A 19,824-nucleotide genomic window follows, 5' to 3' on the forward strand; every position below is an offset into this window, starting at 1 on the left:
CAAAAAGAATATCAAATGTAAAAATAAAAATTTTCTGAATTTTGACATATTTTCAGATTAGGCGAAAAAGTAAGAAGGGCTTCCCCCAATTTCAGGCTCTTGCGACTTTCTTATTGTTTCTCAAATTTTTCATTTAATTCCTGATTTTCTCTCTTACTGAATCTAGAATTTTATCTCACTGATCACTGCTCCATATGCAAAACAAATCTTGCAGACTTGCCCGATTTAAAGCCAATGACGCCTTCACTTGGAGGCTGCCATTGATATAGTACATTCCTCGCGAAACTCTTTCTGTAAGAAAAGGTTTGTTACACAACTGTTTCAAAGGGACTCCCCTTTGGCATGTTGCTATCTTTTATATTAATAATATACCATCAATGTGGGTGGCAAAATTATTATGAATTTTTCCAGAGAGAAGGAAACATTAGGTAATTTTTCCTTTATTCCTATATCTACTCATTTTCTTTTTAAATTGACAAAAAAGAGTGAGTGATAATCTAAGAATCAATGCTGAAAAGAAAAGGAAAAGATTTCATACATTTTCTTCGATTACATCTCTTCTGTATTTTTAAAATTAGATTTCTGTTTCGCTGCTTTTTTAGCAGTTGTTAATGCTTTAGGAACGGTAGATAATTAATGGTCTGACAGGCATTCCAATTACTTAGTTTAAAAGAACTAGAGATAAATAGAACGTTTTTTTTTAATTTGTAAACAAAATACAAATACCAGTAATCTGTCTTACCGAGTGTCTTTCTCGTATATTTGGAAAATGGTGATTTAGGAGACGCACAATAAGGCAAATTAATCAGGTCAAGCAAATTTTTCTTTATCTGTTCTCTTTAATCTGGCAAATTGAGGCAATTCCCAAAGACTTAACTTAGGTGTAGTCATCCTCTTGTGAAAGAAGAAGGGCTCTAAAAGCAACTGCATCAACTACCACAAAATAACAGCATTGTCAGTCCCCTGAAAACTCTTCTCGTTGGTCCTGCGGGATCAATATCGAATATCATTCGCCAAATGCAGTGACTGAAGCAAGCTGGTTTTATGTCAGACTGTTCAGATACTGAGCCCGTTTTAACAATTCGACAAATAGTAGGGAAGACAACGAAGCTTCAACAGAGAGAATTTGTCACCTTCGTGGACTTCAATGTTGCGTTCGAGTCGGTTGATCGACAAACTATCGACAAACAATCAACAGACTAGATTCTAAAGTCGACCAGCCTACCAGAGAAATACTGCAGTCTTTTCAAGGATTTTCGCAACGGAACGGAGAGATGTGCTAGTAACGGAGTATGGTAACGGAGTGTGCTAGTAACGGAACGGAGAGATGTGCTAGTAACGGAGTACGGTAACGGAGTGTGCTAGTAACGGAACGGAGAGATGTTCTAGTAACGGAGTACGGTAACGGAGTGTGCTAGTAACGGAACGGAGAGATGTGCTAGTAACGGAGTACGGTAACGGAGTATGCTAGTGACGGAACGGAGAGATGTGCTAGTAATGGAGTACGGTAACGGAGTGTGCTAGTAACGGAACAGAGTGATGTGCTAGTAACGGTGTACGGTAACGGAGTGCGCTAGTAACGGAATGGAGAGATATGCTAATGTAAATGCCTGATGCAATCTGTTCTTTCGAATCACGAGAGGAGCGCGTCAAGAACGTGGAATGTTCTCAGAACTCATGAAGAACGTAATTTTTAAAGTTTGACAAAAATAACTTCACATCTCAGCTTTGAGTTGAAGCTTGAAAATTAAGACATCTCAGACACTTATTTTGCTTCTGATTTAGCCATTCTGTCCTGCTTCATGGAGTAATTATTGGAAATACTCCGGATCTAGAGTAAACAGGCTGTAAACATAGATAAACTGGAGCAAAACCAAAATTATGGCCATAGTCCCATCTTTTCCTGTTACCAATTCCTCTGTATGCCTAGACAGTCTTTCATTCATGGTTTCTTTTCCGATTGATTACGGAAATAATAGGATGGTAGGGATTCCTGAAGTATTTTTAAAGACTCCCCCTCCAGTCTTGACAAATTTGTATCAGTTCACAAATAAATGAAATAGATATTATTTGCTCATAAACAACTAACATAACAATACAGTATAGTTAGCTTAATTTAATTAAAACCGGTTTCATAGCCACAAAGACAAATAACGGGTGACATAACGCATTGGACACATTTTTTCTCAAAGTATTGTTGTACAAAGGTTGAATTTTGAGATAAAAAGCAGGGTTTAAAGGGATGGTTGTCCTTCTTGCCTTTTGAGTATCCTTGGGTATTCTATTAAAACAAACAAAAATAGAATCAGAAACAGTAGGTCCTAATTGTTTTCAAATACAGGTAAAAAACAACAACATCCGGACAAAAGTAATGTGGTGAGAAAATTTGAAAGAAATGAGGTGAAGAAATTTAGCATATGAATACTTGGCTCTTTAACTTTACTTTAAGTACAAACTTTACAAAAGTTACTTTTAAAAAGTTTTTTTGTAAACTTTTGTAAATACTCCGCCGTGAGTCTCAAGAACCGTTGCATCAAAATTCAGAATATATAAGCCTTATGGTAGGATGGTAGATATACTTGCAAATTTTTTTAAGGCTTCCCCTCCACCTTGAATGGTTTCAACAGATCCATTAACAAAATACAACTAATTTTAATCATTAACCTTAATAGTTGGCAAGAATCATATAAAGACAAGCATTAATAGTTAATAGTTACAGTTAATAATAGTCAACATAATAATAGTTAAAATTGATACAGAAAACAAAAATGATAATTAGTTACAGTTATCAATTTGAAACTATTTCAAAAGCAGTTCAGATCCTTTCTTCTTTTTGCAAGCATTTACCTCTTTAGTTTTCCTTTAAAAACAATGGATTTGACATACTCCCCATCGAGTGTGGCGACTCGAAGCTAAGAAAAAAAAATGTTAGGCTTTTATTTAAGTTAGCTGTAAAAAGGATAGGATTGATGACAAAATTGGAGGACTTTTAACTAAATCTTCCCCCTAGCTGAAAGAAAATCTAATAGCTTATTGATAAAAAGAAGTCAATAGCAATAATTATTAAGAACTTAATAACAATTTAAAAACAACTAATGTTACTACTACTGATAATAATTAATTTACAACAGTTTTAAAAACCATTAGTATTCTTTCACAGAGAATACAAATAAAAGCAATGTTAAGTCTTGGAGAAACTTGAAAAACAAATACTTAGCTTTCTAATTTCGCTTTAAGGACAAAGGAGTCAACATACTCCACATCGAATCGCGGGAATCGAAGCGTCAACATTCAGAATACGAAATTTTGATTCAAGTTGATTGCGAAAATGAGAGAATGGAAGAAATAACATCAGCACTGGAAACAGAGCTCTCTGCCATGCGACTTGCAGATTTTGAAAATGGAAAGCCATTTCGACCACCTCCAATTCATAGCAGTTCATCTGTAGAAAGCTTTGGTGAGTACATCGTAATTCTTAAATAGCAAGGCCAGGAACAATGGAATCTGTTTGTTTGAACTAGCCAAGTTTAATCTTACATATACTTTAAAGAAGGAAAAAAAATCAAGTGCTGAATTTCTAATAGTGAAACAACTTAATATATAGATATATAGGTTTCCGTCGTAGTGGATGCCACACATGAAAAAAGAAGCGGGATTGAATAGCTGCAAAAATAAGCTAAAAAACTGAAAAAAAACTGAAATATATATACAACTAGCTGTTGGGGTGGCGCTTCGTGCCACCCCAACACCTAGTTGGTGGGGCGCTTCGCCCCCCCCCCAAGCCCCCCCGCGCGCGTAAGTCGTTACTCGCCATATTAGTTACGCGCCATTGTAGTTGTGTCCCTGTGTCCCACCTATGAATATAGATAGATTTATATATGTGTTTCAAACTACGTAAAAATTGCGAATATACAACATTCTTGGCTTTCCCATTGTCTGTGCATATACAAAGCCGTATGTACTAATAATGACGTCATATGCAAACGCTCTTTTTACAAACAAACAAACATGCATACACACAACTCGTTTTTATATAGATAGATAGATAGATAGATACAATACAAATTAACTGCGTAAAACTTGCGAATATACAACATTCTTCGCTGTCCAATTGTCGCTGCATATAAATAGATTGTCAAGTTTACCGACCCTCGAAAATGCAACGTACAATTGTCCATGGGAAATACAATCAGTATTAAGATCTATACCACATTTTTCTAATGATTGACCTTGAGCTTTGTTAATGGTGATTGCAAATGCTAATCGAATTGGGAATTGCAATCTTTTAAATTGAAAAGGCAGATCCGTTAGAATCATGGGAATGCGAGGAATAAGAACAGCCTCGCCCTCAAAAGGCCCTGTCAAGATTGTGGCCTCTATTAGGTTTTCCATTGTTTTTTTTACGGCAAGTCGCGTGCCATTGCAAAGCTTTGGTGGGTTGATATTTCTTAAAAGTATTATTGGTACGCCTATTTTTAGTTGTAGCACGTGTGGTGGAAACCCTGAAAGATCTATGGAATTTAAAAATTCAGATGGATAATTAACCGCTTCATTTGGTTCCAAAACTGTGTCGACTGACTTGTAAAGGACTGCCTGGTCTCGAATCTTGGTCAAAACAATATTTTTGATTTCGTGGACGTCTATATTTTTGGGTGCGAGAATCGCACTTTCACTTAGCCATTTATTATTTTTATAATTTTTTAGAATATTCGGAAATACTTTTTCAATCAATTCATTTTTGGACGTCACTAAATTACAGAAATCAGCAGGTAGTTGTATACGTCCTGAAATTGAGTCTACTGGGAGCTTTCCATTTCCAATTGCCAGCAATTGATCTGAAAATGTTTGACCAGTCATCGTTTTGCAATCGGGCACGCAGATTTGTAGTTAATTTTAATATTTTTACGTGTGCCCATAAATTAGAATTTTTCAGGCAAGCATTCATTTCGTCTGCAGGAGTTGATCTAGGTATTATAGGTAATGTTTGCCTGAAATCTCCCGCAAGCAATATTAGTGTGCTGCCAAAGGGTTTCGACTTCCCTCTCAAATCTTTCAAGCATTGATCCAGAGCCTCGAGCGATTTTTTGTGTGCCATTGTGCACTCATCCCAAATAATAAGTTTGCATTGCTGCAATACTTTACCCATCCCAGATGATTTGGAAATATTGCACGTGGGAGTTTCTGTAGAATGCAAATTCAGAGGCAATTTCAAAGCGGAATGAGCAGTTCTTCCACCAGGCAGCAATGTTGCGGCTATTCCGGACGACGCAATTGCCAACGCTATATCATTTTTTGATCGAATTGATGCCAGAATCAGTTTTATCACAAACGTTTTACCAGTACCTCCTGGCGCATCCAAAAAGAAAATTTCTCCAACGTTGTTATCGACACAATGCATTATCGTATCATTAATGTCTTTTTGTTCCGACGTTAACTTGGAAATGTTATTTTGTACTTACGACAATAGATCACTCGTACTGAAACTTTGTTCACGATCCAATTCTACACATGTCGAAACAGCAGCGATACGGTTAGGTGAAGGCATTCCCAAATCCTGAAGAGGTTTGTTTGCCATACGTAGGCACAAATCTTCTATAATAACTAAAGTGTAGTTATAAATTTCTGATGTAAAATCAAAAATCATATCTGACGTCTCTAACTGTTTTCCATGGAGTATATCTTCGGACATTTTTGACTTATATTTTTCCCATAACTCTGTAGGAGCTGATGGAGAGCAAGTTGTTAAAATGATGCCAAACAATGCACGAATTTGACTTGGGGTTGACGTTTCGCACGCGTCATTGATGCAGTTATCCCAGTGTTGGTCATTCTGCAATAAATTCAGAGCTTGGCATGCACTACGGTAAGTGTCATGTATAGTACCGTTTACAGTTCTCAAATACTCAAAGGATGTCGGACCGGGTACATTCACCAAAAGCAGGCGTAGAAAGAAGCATTCATGTTGATTGGGGTGAACGGTGTAGAGTCTTCCTATCGTGGTATCTTTGAAGATGGTAGGTTGGCCGTCGACTGACTTACCCTGTTTTTGACGTTCAAATACTTTATTTTTAGTATTCCACGTGTAATACGAAGGCACTTCAGTATACAGCAGTTTTTTTGCAAAAGAATCATTTTTGCAAAGCGAAAAAAAAGCTGTTAATGTTGTATCCGGTGGATTCAGGGCTCTTTGTTGCACGTTGGTTTCCGTGAAATAAACACGTTGACCATTCTGTAAATGTACCGCTAAGTGAACAACAGCTGGACTACGTTCATGTATCGGAAATGAAAGAATTCGCCAAACAGCTTCATTGCTGCTTATGTATCTTCCAGCCTGATATTGTACAATTTAAGCGAAATCTTTGATTTCGGGCTGCAAGCCACAAACTGCCATGTCACTGCCTTTGTTGACGTATTTACATATGTATTTGATTGCCTTTACGGAGTTACAGTATTCAACGTTTATGTGTGCATTAAATGTTTTTGATAATAATGGGGAATATGGAACAACCCACTGGTTATCTACTTCGATGGTGGTACCGTTACGCTTCTTTATTATTGCTGTTTTACCGCCATCTTCAGTAGATCTTCTTCTATATTGTGGGTAACCATCATTGCCAGTAATTGTGTTTGATACTAAAAGTCGAGGATATTGCTTTGTGCACCTTCCTTTGGCCATGCATGGTGAATTTTCGTTCAGTGCACCGCAAGGTCCATGTATCATATTATTTACAATAATATCATGTAACCCCTTATCGACATTTTTATCAGGTATTACAGCGGAAATCACATCATCAATTTCGTTCGAAGTAATTTTTTTATGTAGCCAGATTAGTATATGTACGTGTGGCAAACCTCGTTTTTGCCATTCCACTGAGTACATCCAGCATCGCACTGACCCAAACACTTCAAGTTTTACTATGTAGTTTATCAGTGATTTCAACTTTTGCCGGAAGACACGGGCCGTAATGTCATGCCTATGAACCGCCGATTGTCCTTGAAGTAAAAGCTGCAGTATCTCGTCCCAAGATTGATTACATGTAAATGTAATAAATAAATCTGGACGACCATAGAGACGAACATACGCAATAGCATCTTGAGCATATTCATGCATATGACGGGGACTGCCAGCATATGACGAAGGTAAAATTGTTAATCTTCCAACGTTTGTGGTATTACCGTCATTTATAACTGCATCTCGCAAATGAATGTATTGTTCAGAGCGGAGCTTGGTCTGATTCAGGCGGATATATAGCAAACGTTCTGATTCAATTTTAGCATACATATCAACGACAAATTGGTGAAACAATTCACGGCATTTTAAAATATAATTTTCTTCATCCTGCCGAATCATTAGTCTATAGGAATAATAATGCATTGCGCTGCATTTCTTATTCATTTCTTTGTTAGTGGCTGGATTCATCAATTTAATATTAAAGTGATAGCCGTCGGCGCCATCCCAAAAAATGATAGGATATTGTAGGGCATCGTAGCATCGATGAGTTTCAGCAATTCTTAACAACTGAGCGTTTCGCTTATGAAGAATAATATCTCGAGGTAAAAACTGATCACCGACCATAACGATTGCCACTTCGCCGATAGTTGGAGCATTGTATCTACGCACATGTTGGCCAGGAGGCGTTTTGTCAGCGGAAATAACAATTTTATGCGTATCAGTAGGCATCAAATCGATGGCTGTTTTGAACAGACGCACTAAATTATTATTTTCGTGGAAAAGATGTTGCAATTGGGAAACGATTGTCCTTTCAACGTTGGGAGAAATTTCGTAACGTGCATTCAATTCAGAATTTCTATCACTGATGAAGTACAATTGTAAAAATTTATGATTCTCGCCTGAGAATGGTAGAAGGGACCCTGCTCTATCATAAATTTGCCCTTTTACTTTGAAAGTAGACATAAATTGATCAGGATTTTCGATTTGGGCTCCAAACGACGTCATTTGGAAACATGAGTTGTATTTTCTGATTTTTGACAAAAAACGCTTAGATTCTGACGTAGTTCCAGTAAGGAAAGTCTTCAATGGCTCTGGTGGTGCAGCCAATAGAGGAAGTTTAACTTTTCCTGAGGCGCAACACATTCCCATTGTTTCACCATTGAATTTCAAGGCCTTGCAATAGGGACAAATTTTAGACATTGTCCCGATTTGAACACATCTACTCAAGCTATAATCATCGACTGGGCTGTACCTGAATGCCAGGCGATAACTTTCAGGTTGCTCTGATTCCTCGGCACGCTTTCTTTTCTTACTTTCTCTATCAGCAGCAAGCCTGATTTCTTGCTGTTCTTGTGATTCCTCGGCAAGCTTTCTTTTCTTACTTTCTCTATCAGCAGCAAGCCTGATTTCTTGCTGTTCTTGTGATTCCTCGGCACGCCTTCTTTTTTCACTTTCTCTTTTAGCAGCAAGTCTGCTTTCGCGTTGCTCTGGTAGTTCCTCGGCACGCTTTCTGTTCTTTCTTTCTCTATCAGCCTCAAGCCTGTTTCCTTGCTGTTCTTTTGATTCCTCGGCACGCTTTCTGTTCTTTCTTTCTCTATCAGCCTCAAGCCTGTTTCCTTGCTGTTCTTTTGATTCCTCGGCACGCTTTCTTTTCTGACTTTCTCTATCAGCAGCAAGTTTTTTGGCATAGACTCTTTGAGCATCTTCATCGGCTTTTGCCATTGTAAGTTCATCAGTCATTTTAAACTTAAACATTAATAGATTTCTACGTGAACATATATGTCTTAAATATCTTTAATGACGTCACCGTCATAGCAAAAATGACGACAACTAACTTCATGATTAAATATCTTTAATGACGTCACCGTCATAGCAAAAATGACGACAACTAACTTCATGACGTCAGTCGACACAGAAACATGACGTCACCTGACAGACAGACACACAGACAGACAACTTATTTTTATATATATAGATATATAAAAAGGTGTAAAAACTATCCAGCTCAAGAAGCTTTTCTTGTAGGGTGTAGTTGGTCGTGGGAGTGATTAGCTTGTCTAATCCTCCCTTGTCTGTTTTTACGACTCATTGTGACAGCGCTGACAAAAACGATGCAATGACCTAAAAACTTCTTAATTTTGCGACAAAAAAAAATCAATATCTCAGAAAATTCTGGCTTTCAGGTATATTAATAGACCTGAAATGGTTCCAGGGGGAAAAATGTTTTTATTTTAATGCCCTTGGTACTTTGAACAAAGTTAACGTTTCTTTTAGAAAATTTGTGTTTATTTTGCTCTGGAGGAAACAATGGTAACTTAAATGCATAATCAACTTGAGAGACTATATAATTAATATATAAAATATATAGTTAAAATCAAAAATACAAAACAAAATTTAAATCTAAAATTAAAGTGAAAAATGAAAAGAGTTAATCGTCAATCTTCATGGTATAAGATTATAAACTAAATTTATAAAATAAAAAAATAAAACATGTTTAACTAAAACACATGAAATTAAAATTGAAATACAAAATGAAACGAGTTCATTGTCGTTCTTCATGGCACATGATGATGTTGAAATTTATAAAAATTAAAGCTGGTGAGCCTCTTCATCAAGGCACATATTTGCTAGAATTATTAATTCTCTAGAAAGCGTTTTAAAAAAATTTGTAATTTCTTCAAGAGTGAAAACAGCATTAGGTGATAAGTGAATATAAGGTAAAAAAGTAAGAAGCTTGAAAGGTAAGATGACATTGTTCCTCACAAAAGTTGATCACTACCCTTGGATAAAATTTACCGTTCGGTAAAAGGAATTGCAAATTGTAATGTTTGTGTACGAGGGTTGAAATAAATGAATTCCTCCAGGATCGAAGTTCATGCACAAAAAAAAATATGAAGTGCCTCTAATTCAAAAGATACTTAGTAATAGCAGGCAATACCGCAAACATGTCATTTTCGGGAATTTTCTGCAAAAATACTTGCTTACACTAGAATTGCCCGTTTAAACTTAATGAAAAAATTTCTTTATTTCAAAAATATATTTAATTTTCTTTAATTCATGGTTATATTTATTTTGTTTATATTATATCATATGTTAGTTCCTGAAGAGAATATTTCTTAAAAAATATCTTGAAGTGACTTAAAATATCTTGAAAAAACAACTTGAAGAATAGAAAATGCCTTAATAAAATTTCCCCGCTTGACTAGAGGACTCTAACAAACCCTGTTACGTAAAACATCAAATTTTATTACGTAACATCCTCCTATTACGTAATTAAGACCTGCGTCTCTTAGAAAATATCCCTATGACGTGACAAACACCTACATTTCTTAGAAAATATTCCCAATATCGTAACTTGAACCTGTTGGCTGTCTTAGAGTGACGGGACAGGGCTCCGTTCAAAAACGGGGTTCCATTCAAAAGCAAGGATAGGGCTCTATTTACAAATACTGAGGGAATAATACTTGTAAGTTAGAAGGGCAGGGTGACATTTAAAAAACGCCCTAATTTTTCATTCCCCTTGTATATTTTGAAAATGCTTTTGTTTCGTAATCTCGGTGAAAAATTTTTCTTTTCAATTTTTCTGATCGTCATTTTTCTCCCACCGGATAAACAGGTTTTCGCTTCGTCCTGAATGGCTGAAAAGACCAATTTTGGGCGATATCTTAAAAAAAAAAAAACAATAATTATGATACTAGTTATTGATAATGATCATTGATAATGGCTGTTAATTTGTATTTATTTTAAATATATTTAACACCATTTGCCCTATCTGGAGATACTTATCTTTGCTTTAAAAACATACAACTTTATAAATATACATACTTTTAATTTTAAACATAGCTACTCTGCTTTAAAAACATACGATTCATGTACTCCACATCAAAGCTTAAAAATTCCAAATATTTGGCTTTGGTCCAATTAAAACAGAGATTTTAACCACTCCTCTACCTGAAAGAAAATTCTAAATACTTATTAATAAGATTAAGTCATTAGTATTAATTAATAATAATTTGATTGATATTGAATAATAATTAATATTAGTACTACTGATAATATTAGTTTAAAATGGTTTCCAAATTTATTTCAAGCTATTCATATTCTTTCTCAAGGAATGCAAACAAATGTAATTTTAAATCTCTGAGACTTCAAGTCTTGAGTCTTCAATTCCTAAATGTCTTGAGTCTTCAATCACTTATTTACTTCATGTCTTGAGTCTTAACCTCAATTAACCCTAAAACCTCACTTATTTATTAACTGGCATTTACTGTTGCCCTAAGAACTTGGATTCAACCACTCCTGTGTGCTTACTGTTTCATATACAGTGAGTATATGCAGAGTCAAATACAGATTGAGGCAATCTAAAACCACCTTTAGAGAATTCATCCTGAGACCGATTTCATTTGGAAATAAAACGAATTTTGCGAACGAGACGAGAATAAAAGGGATTTTTGTATTTTCTTTGGAAATGAATAAAAATTTTAAATTTGCACCTTGGGCAAAAAAGGATTAAGGAAAAATTTGGACTCCAATTGGTGAGAACGACCTCCCTTGTGACACCTATTTTATTATACATAATTTTTGAGACCACATTGGCTAAGATTGACAAGATAAGAAAAAACTCGAAAACAAGAAAAAGTGGATGTAAACAGCCAATGAAAATGCAATGCAATGCATTGTCTCAGCCGAGACTTTTTCATTTTTTGTTTCGAGTTTTTTTTTCAAATGTAACCCTTTTTTTTTACACTTTTAGTCGTGGTGAAACTATGACGACACTGACACTAATGACGACTAATGACGACACTGACATATAGCTTTCTGATTTTCATTAGAATAAAAAAATAAATTATATTTCAGATTATGGAGATATCCCGTGGTTTCCTCGTAAGATATCAGACTTGGATAAAGCCCAACGTGTATTGATGTACGGATCAGAACTTGATGCTGATCATCCAGTAAGAATTGATATCTTTCCTTTTGATTGAATCAAAATCTTCCTATCTTTCTTTTTTTGATATCTTTCCTTTTTTGAGTAAGAATTGATGATCTTTCTTTTCAGATTAAATCATAATACCAGACAACCTCTAAAAAACCTCAATTATAAGTTTGGGATTGAAAGCTGGAGATATATATCTTCCTAGAGGACTGTCATGTTGTTGCGTAGGGTATCTGGAGATCTGTAGGAGGTCATAGTATAGCTGGAGATCTAAATCTTTCAAGAGGACTTTCACGTTAAAAGAATATACTGTAGAACATCTGAAGATATGTAGGAGATCTTAGTACAGTAGGAGACCTAAATCTTCCTAGATAACTTTCTCATTTAATTAGTGTAGTGCAGGATCTCTGGAGATCTGTAGGAGATCTTAGCGTAGCTGAAGATCTAGATCCTTATAAAGGAATTTCATGTTGCATTAATGTTGTCCCAAAACCGTTCATTGGTAGGGCAGCTTGTTAAGTTTATTTCTGTGGATTCATTCTATTGCGACTCAGAAACATATTTTCTTCTGTTTTTGAAAAATTAAGTTATTCAACTATTTCTAAAGCGTGTCATTCTTTACTTGATAATACGAATTTATTTTTAATCCGCTACAAAACAACAAAACACAAGCGGAGTGCTAGGAAAAGTAGCAACAAATAAGAAACTTCAATATACAAGAATATAATACACTACCATTAACAGCAAAACAATCGGATTAGTGGGTGGAAACAACCCAGAGAAAAAAACAACATTATCAGCTAAAACAATATATACGTTTTCGAATGACATTGTAATATCCATAGCACCAAATTTACTAAGAATAGTATGATTACGATAAGATCCATAAGTAAAAAATAAAAAGTTAAAATCAACTTGGTGGGATTGATGAAAAACTTGAAAGCCATGGCCAATTGGAGTAAACCTCAGACAGATAGTCTCAATGGGAGGTAAAACTGGCATATTAAAGTAGGTATTTCTGGTACCGAAAGACCATCACTCAAATTGATTTTACTTGCTTTTTCTAGAGCAGAGGATACATCCCAAAAGTTATATTTATTTATCATTATTGAATTATATTTTCTCCATTGACACAGTTCATTTTTTAGGTTTGGTTTCCTTGGTCTTGGTCGAGAAGTATCCACCTTTTCCTTTTTGTTTCTAAGGAGACCTTTTAATTTTTCGTATAAAATTATCTAACTCACTCTCTACTTCAGATCATTTCTAGAAAATAACAAATTCAGCTTTGAAGCACGTTTTGGGAAAGCTGTTCCTCGGTACTAAAAAAGGCTACACACCAAAATTAATTTAGAAAAAGTAAGGTGTGAGACGGTTTTTGATTATTAATGATATCCAGGAGTTAATACGTTAAAAAAAAATGGTCTTATAATTTTATTTGTTTAAAAAATTTTAACCTATAATATGTTTTGAATCAAACATATTATTAAATATATTTAGTCTTTTCAATTTAATAATTAGATAAGTTATTTGATATAGCAATTGAGATAATAAGTTAAATTTACCTCTAATAAATGTATTAGTTATAAATGAATATAAAAAAGCATAAAAGTTAAAGTGAAAAAAAATATGCATAGTAAATCGATAAAATAAATTAGACCACCATAAGAAAAATTCAGGAATAAAACCAATTACATTTTGCTAAAGAAGCGATAAACATTTTTTTTTTAACAGCTCATCATTTGAGAAATTTGCTTTAATTCCCAACATAGCAAATAATTACTGCAATTGATTTATGAAATGTGTATTCATTAATTAATTCGACCTTGAAAATGCAACTTTTTGCAAATGTGAACCTCTGTTAATATTAATTAAAAAAAAACAAACAAGTTTTTAACGGAAAGTAAGGAGCGACATTAAAACTTAAAACGAACAGAAATTACTTCGTATATGAAAGGGGCTGCTTCCTCATCAACGCCAGGCTCTTCACGCTAAAGTTTGACTCTTTCTCTCAACTCTACTTTTTAAAACAGTAAAAAACTTTAGCGTAAAGAGCGGGACGTTGAGGAGGGGGCAGCCCCTTTCATATACGAATTAATTTCTGTTCGTTTTAAATTTTAATGTCGCTCCTTACTTTCCGTTAAAAAAACGTGTTTTTTTAATTAATTTCTGCACGTTTTGAATCAATGCATGTTTTGATTTTGGCTCTCCGCAGATGAATAATTAAAAAAAAAATTGCATATTTATTTTTTTGGATAATTGGCTTTCTCATAGTTTTGATCGAATGATTTTGAGAAAAAAAGAGCGGGGGAGGAGGCCTAGTTGCCCTCCGATATTTTGGTTACTTAAAAAGGCAACTAGAACTTTTAATTTTTACGAATCTTTTTATTAGTAAAAGAAATACGTAACTTACAAATTAGCTTACGTAAAGAACTTCTGTATTCTCGTGTTTTTATTACGTATATGAAGGGGTTCGCCCCCTCGTCACTACCTCGCTCTTTGCACTAAATATTAAATTTTGTCCCAATTTCTTAAGAATGACCCCTGAATCACAAAAGCCGTAGAATAAATAGTCGAAATTACTAAAAATGCTTTAGCGTAAAGAGCGAGGTATTAGGATGAGGTGAGCCCATCATATGCGTAATAATTTCTGATCGTTTTAAGTTTTAATGCTTCTCCTTACTTTCAGTCGAAAAAAGCTTTTTCATATTTATTTTTTCATTGTTTTTTTTTAATAATGCTAGAGAATCCTGCGCTCCCTTCATGAAACTTTTCTTTCCCCATGACAAATTCCTCCAAGGAAAGTTCCCCCAACATATCCTCCTCTTCTCAACCCCTCCCCTCCAACCTAAAAATCCCCCTGAAAACGTCTCTACACTTCCAAATAACCATTAGGCTACTGCACTGGTCAAAGTTTGTAACATGTGGCCCCTCCTAAGGGGACTGTGGGAGAGTAAGGTGTCCCCAAAGACATAGTTATAAGGTTTTTTGACTACGCTGAAGAAAATGGCTATCTCAGAATTTTGATCCGGTGACTTTGGGAAAATAATTAGCGGGGGAGGGGGCCTAGGTTCCCACCAATATTTTTGGTCACTTGAAAAGGCCACTAGAACTTTTCATTTCCGTTAGAATAAGTCCTCTGGCAAGATTCTAGGACCAATGGGTCGATATGATCACCCCTGGGAAAAAAAAATCCAAATAAACACGCATACGTGATCTGCCTTCTTGCAAAAAATACAAAGTTCTATATTTTTGTAGATAGGAGCTTGAAACTTCTACAATAGGGTTCTCCAAAGACATAGTTCTTAGATTTGTCAACTATGCTGAACAAAATGGCCATCTCAAAATTTTGAATCTGATGGTGTGATTTTCATTAAGATTCTATGAATTTTTGGGGGTGTTTCCCCCTGTTTTCTAAAATAAGGCAAATTTTCTCAGGCTCGTAGCTTTTGATGGGTAAGACTAAACTTGATGAAACATTTATTTAAAAATCCCCATAAAAATATAATTCTTTTGATGCAACTATTGGTATCAAAATTTTATCTTTTAGAGTTTTGGTTACTATTGAGCCGGGTCGCTCCTTACTACAGTTCGTTACCACGAACTGATATACCAGATGTGCTTTTCAAACAGTTCGTGGTAACGAACTGTAGTAAGGAGCGACCCGGCTCAATAGTAAACAAAACTCTAAAAAAACGGAATTTCGATACTAAAAGATACATCAAAAGAATCGGATTGTTATGTTGATTTTAAATACATAAGTTTCATCAAATTTAATCTTTGTCATCAAAAGTTAAGAGCCTGAGAAAATTTGCCTCATGTTAGAAAATAGGGCAAAACACCCCCTAAAAGTCATACGATCTTAACGAAAATCACACCATCAGATTCAGCGTATCAGAGAACCCTATTGTAGTAGTTTCAAGTCCCTATCTACAAAAATGTGGAATTTCGCATTTTTTGCCAGAAGACAAATCACGGATGCGCGTTTATTTCCCATTGTTGTTGTTTTTTCCCCAGGGGTGATCGTATCGACTCAGTGGTCCTAGAATGTCGTGAAAGGGCTCATTCTAACGGAAATTAAAAGTTCTAGTGCCCTTTTTAAGTGACCAGAAAATTGGAGGGCACCTAGGCCCCCTCCCACGCTCACTTTTTCCCAAAATCAACGGATAAAAATTTTGAGAAAGCCATTTTGTTCCACATAGTCGAAAAACAAAATAACTATGTCTTTGGGGATGACTTACTCCCCCACAGTCCCTGGGGAGGGGCTGCAAGTTACATACTTTGACCAATGTTTACAAACAGTTATGGTTATTGGGAAGTGTACCGACGTTTTCAGGGGATTTTTTTGGTTTGGGTGTGGGGTTGAGGGGAGGGGGATGTGTGGGAGGATCTTCCCCTGGAGGAATATTTCATGGGGGAAGAGAAATTCAATGAAAAGGGCGCAGGATTTTCTAGTTTTACTATTAAAAAAAACAATGAAAATATAAGTTTTTTCAATTGAAAGTAAGGAGTAGCATTAAAACTTAAAACGAACAGAGATTATTACGCATATGAAGGGTTCTAAAAATACTTTAGCATAAAGAGCGAGGTATTCAGGAGGAGCAAATACTTCGCTCTTTATGCTAAAGTAATTTTAGTAATTTCAGCTATTTATTCTACGGCCTTTCTGATTCAGGGGTCATTCTTAAAGAATTGGGACAAAACTTAAGATTTAGTGTGAAGAGCGAGGTATTAACGATGGGACAAACCCCCTCATATATATAATTAAAAATATAAGAATATAAAAGTTTGTTACGTAAGTTAATTCTTAAGTTACGTATATTTTTTACTAATAAAATCGTTCGTTAAAAATTAAAAGTTCTAGTTGCCTTATTAAGTAACCGAAAATTTGGAGGGCAACTAGGCCTCCTTCCCCACCCCTTATTTCTCAAAACCGTCTGATCAAAACTAAGAGCAAGCTATTTGGCCAAAAAAAGAATTAATATGCAAATTTCATTTTAATAATTTATGTACGGAGAGCCAAAATCAAACATGCATTAATACAAAAAAGTTCAAAAATTAAATAAAAAAACTAGTTTTTTTAACTGAAAGTAAAGAGCGACATTAAAACTTAAAACGAACAGAAATTACTCCGTATATGAAATGGGTTGTCCCCTCCGCAATCCCTCGCTCTTTACGCTAAAGTTTTTAATTGTTATAAAAAGTAGAATTGTAACAAAGAGTCAAACTTACTTTCAGTTAAAAAAAAAAATAGTTTTTTTATTTAATTTGTGAAGACTCGATGCTACCAGATCAACCTCTGAAATTTTATACAGAGGTTTCAGAACACTTTGGTTGCCAAACTTTGACCTTTGTCAGATGACTTACCCATGATATCTTCAGAGCTACAGTACGGTTCCTGTGTGCCGTGTGTAACCCCACCTCCACTCAAAGTGTTTAGAAACAATTTAAGGCGTTTAAAAATAATTCATTACTAGAATTAGAAAGGGGCCCAGAATTGATTTTTGGTCAGATTTAAAAAAGATTTCCGTAATAGATGTTTGGACCTTACCGAGGAATATATATCGTGACCTCTAATATAAAAATTTATCTTCCTATTCAATTTCGAGCAAGTCTGGGCACTTTGGTGTGAAGGGAAATGGGAGATTGGAAAATAAGCAAACCTTTGGTGATGTATAAGCTTTGCCTCTTTAACCCTGGTTATTTGCTAAAAGAATTTCAAGCAGATATGAGCACTTTAGTACTAACGTCTGAGAAGGAGTATATACCTCTCAAAATCACATCTATTATGAAATTAAAGTCGATACCACTTACCTTTCCGCTGAAAAACTAGTACTGGGTGTGGAGTTAAACTTACCTTTGAGGCAAAATTAATGCGTTCAATCATACCGGCTGATTCCGGTTAAAACAATATGTCATATGCCTACATTTCAACTAGAAAGCTGAAGGTTGGAGTAAGATAATGTTTATATATATATACACCATATGCCATACACCATACACCATGCTCCATACACCATATATACACTCATATGCCTACATTTCAACTAGAAAGCTGAAGGTTGGAGTAGGATAATGTTTATATATATATATATATATATATATATACACCATATGCCATACACCATACACCATACTCCATACACCATATATACACTCATATGCCTACATTTCAACTAGAAAGCTGAAGGTTGGAGTAAGATAATGTTTATATATATATACACCATATGCCATACACCATACACCATACTCCATACACCATATATACACTCATATGCCTACATTTCAACTAGAAAGCTGAAGGTTGGAGTAGGATAATGTTTATATATATATATACACCATATGCCATACACCATACACCATACTCCATACACCATATATACACTCATATGCCTACATTTCAACTAGAAAGCTGAAGGTTGGAGTAGGATAATGTTTATATATATATATATACACCATATGCCATACACCATACACCATACTCTATACACCATATATACACTCATATGCCTACATTTCAACTAGAAAGCTGAAGGTTGGAGTAAGATAATGTATATATATATACACCATATGCCATACACCATACACCATTGTCCATACACCATATATACACTCATATGCCTACATTTCAACTAGAAAGCTGAAGGTTGGAGTAGGATAATGTTTATATATATATATATATATATATATATATATATATATATATATATATATATATATATATATATATATATATATATATATATATATATACCATATGCCATACACCATACACCATACTCCATACACCATATATACACTCATATGCCTACATTTCAACTAGAAAGTTGAAGGTTGGAGTAAGATAATGTTTATATATATATATACACCATATGCCATACACCATACACCATACTCTATACACCATATATACACTCATATGCCTACATTTCAACTAGAAACCTGAAGGTTGGAGTAGGATAATATTTATATACATACACCTATCTTTTAAACTTTTTTTTGAAGGAGTCAAACGAGGGATTTGCAGGAATAACATCCTCAGGAAGATTGTTCCAGATAGAAGTGAACCGCCGGATCAAGCTGCCTTAGATAATTGAACCGAGCTGGGTGCCGTTGCGTCGGTTGGACAAAAGGGGGAATAATATGAGAGAAGTCGTTTGAGGGAGGCAATTTCATTCATTTTTAGAAACATCGACATCCAGCAATCACTTCCCCCTCCTTACAAAATATCACTCTATGGATCATCCCTGATTTAATATATTTGCTATTTATATTTTGTTTTCCCATAATCTTTTAATCCCATTTGATCTCAGATTGTACAACTTAAGACTTTTGAATGGTTCTGGTTTAAATATGCTGCAAAATGCCTCCTTTTGCTAAAAGTTGGAGGTAGCAGAGATGGAGGTATTGGTGAAGCAACAGGGCCGCTCTGTTGCTCCGATCTTGTTAGTAAAATTATCTTGTATACTAAACGTTTAAAGCTACTGCAAAAGACCTACCTTCCTATTATGAAGGTCGTGTTTGGAATTCCATGTCGTGTTGGGAAAACCACGGGCCCACTTAAAAATTATTGTTTGATTTAGCTTGAAACAAATTGGAGCATATCTACCATTTTGAAAAAGAAATAACGAGTAAAGGAATGAGATGCTGGAAAAGCCAAGGGTTCTAACCAAAGTGGTTGAAATTTTCCGTTATTCTGGTCGAAACAGGTACCATATGTCAATCTTTATGGTAACAATTTGTGATAGTAGGAGGCAAAGCGGAAAAAGGAAGGTCAATATAAACCGTTATTTTCCGATCTTAGATATTGAAAACATTTGTATGATTTTGGGTCTGGCAAGATGCATCTTGCCTAACTATCTACTAAAACTTTGATGGTAGACTCAAATCATGTAGAATGAAAACATCAACTTGATTCCGGTTCAAATAAGTTTAAATT

The 19,824-nt window shown here is 35.0% G+C and overlaps 1 protein-coding gene and 1 long non-coding RNA gene across 5 annotated transcripts in view; one reads left to right on the forward strand and one right to left on the reverse strand.

The window, feature by feature from the left end:
* The window catches only part of LOC136043945 (tryptophan 5-hydroxylase 1-like), a 142,320-nt gene that overhangs the window by 63,966 nt on the left and 58,530 nt on the right, over positions 1–19,824 (forward strand). For all 4 annotated transcript variants that reach the window (XM_065729018.1, XM_065729020.1, XM_065729017.1 and 1 more), the window contains 2 exons: positions 3,238–3,457; positions 11,810–11,907. In XM_065729018.1, coding sequence (XP_065585090.1) covers positions 3,238–3,457; positions 11,810–11,907 — 318 coding nt within the window. The remainder of the gene's footprint in view (positions 1–3,237; positions 3,458–11,809; positions 11,908–19,824) is intronic.
* LOC136043947 (uncharacterized) overlaps positions 10,767–19,824 on the reverse strand; it is a 101,862-nt gene continuing 92,804 nt past the window's right edge. Inside the window, exon 3 of the long non-coding RNA XR_010621757.1 lies at positions 10,767–10,903. This is a non-coding gene — a long non-coding RNA (uncharacterized LOC136043947). The remainder of the gene's footprint in view (positions 10,904–19,824) is intronic.

This window comes from Artemia franciscana, chromosome 2, assembly GCF_032884065.1.
Source record: "Artemia franciscana chromosome 2, ASM3288406v1, whole genome shotgun sequence".
NCBI lineage: Eukaryota > Metazoa > Arthropoda > Branchiopoda > Anostraca > Artemiidae > Artemia > Artemia franciscana.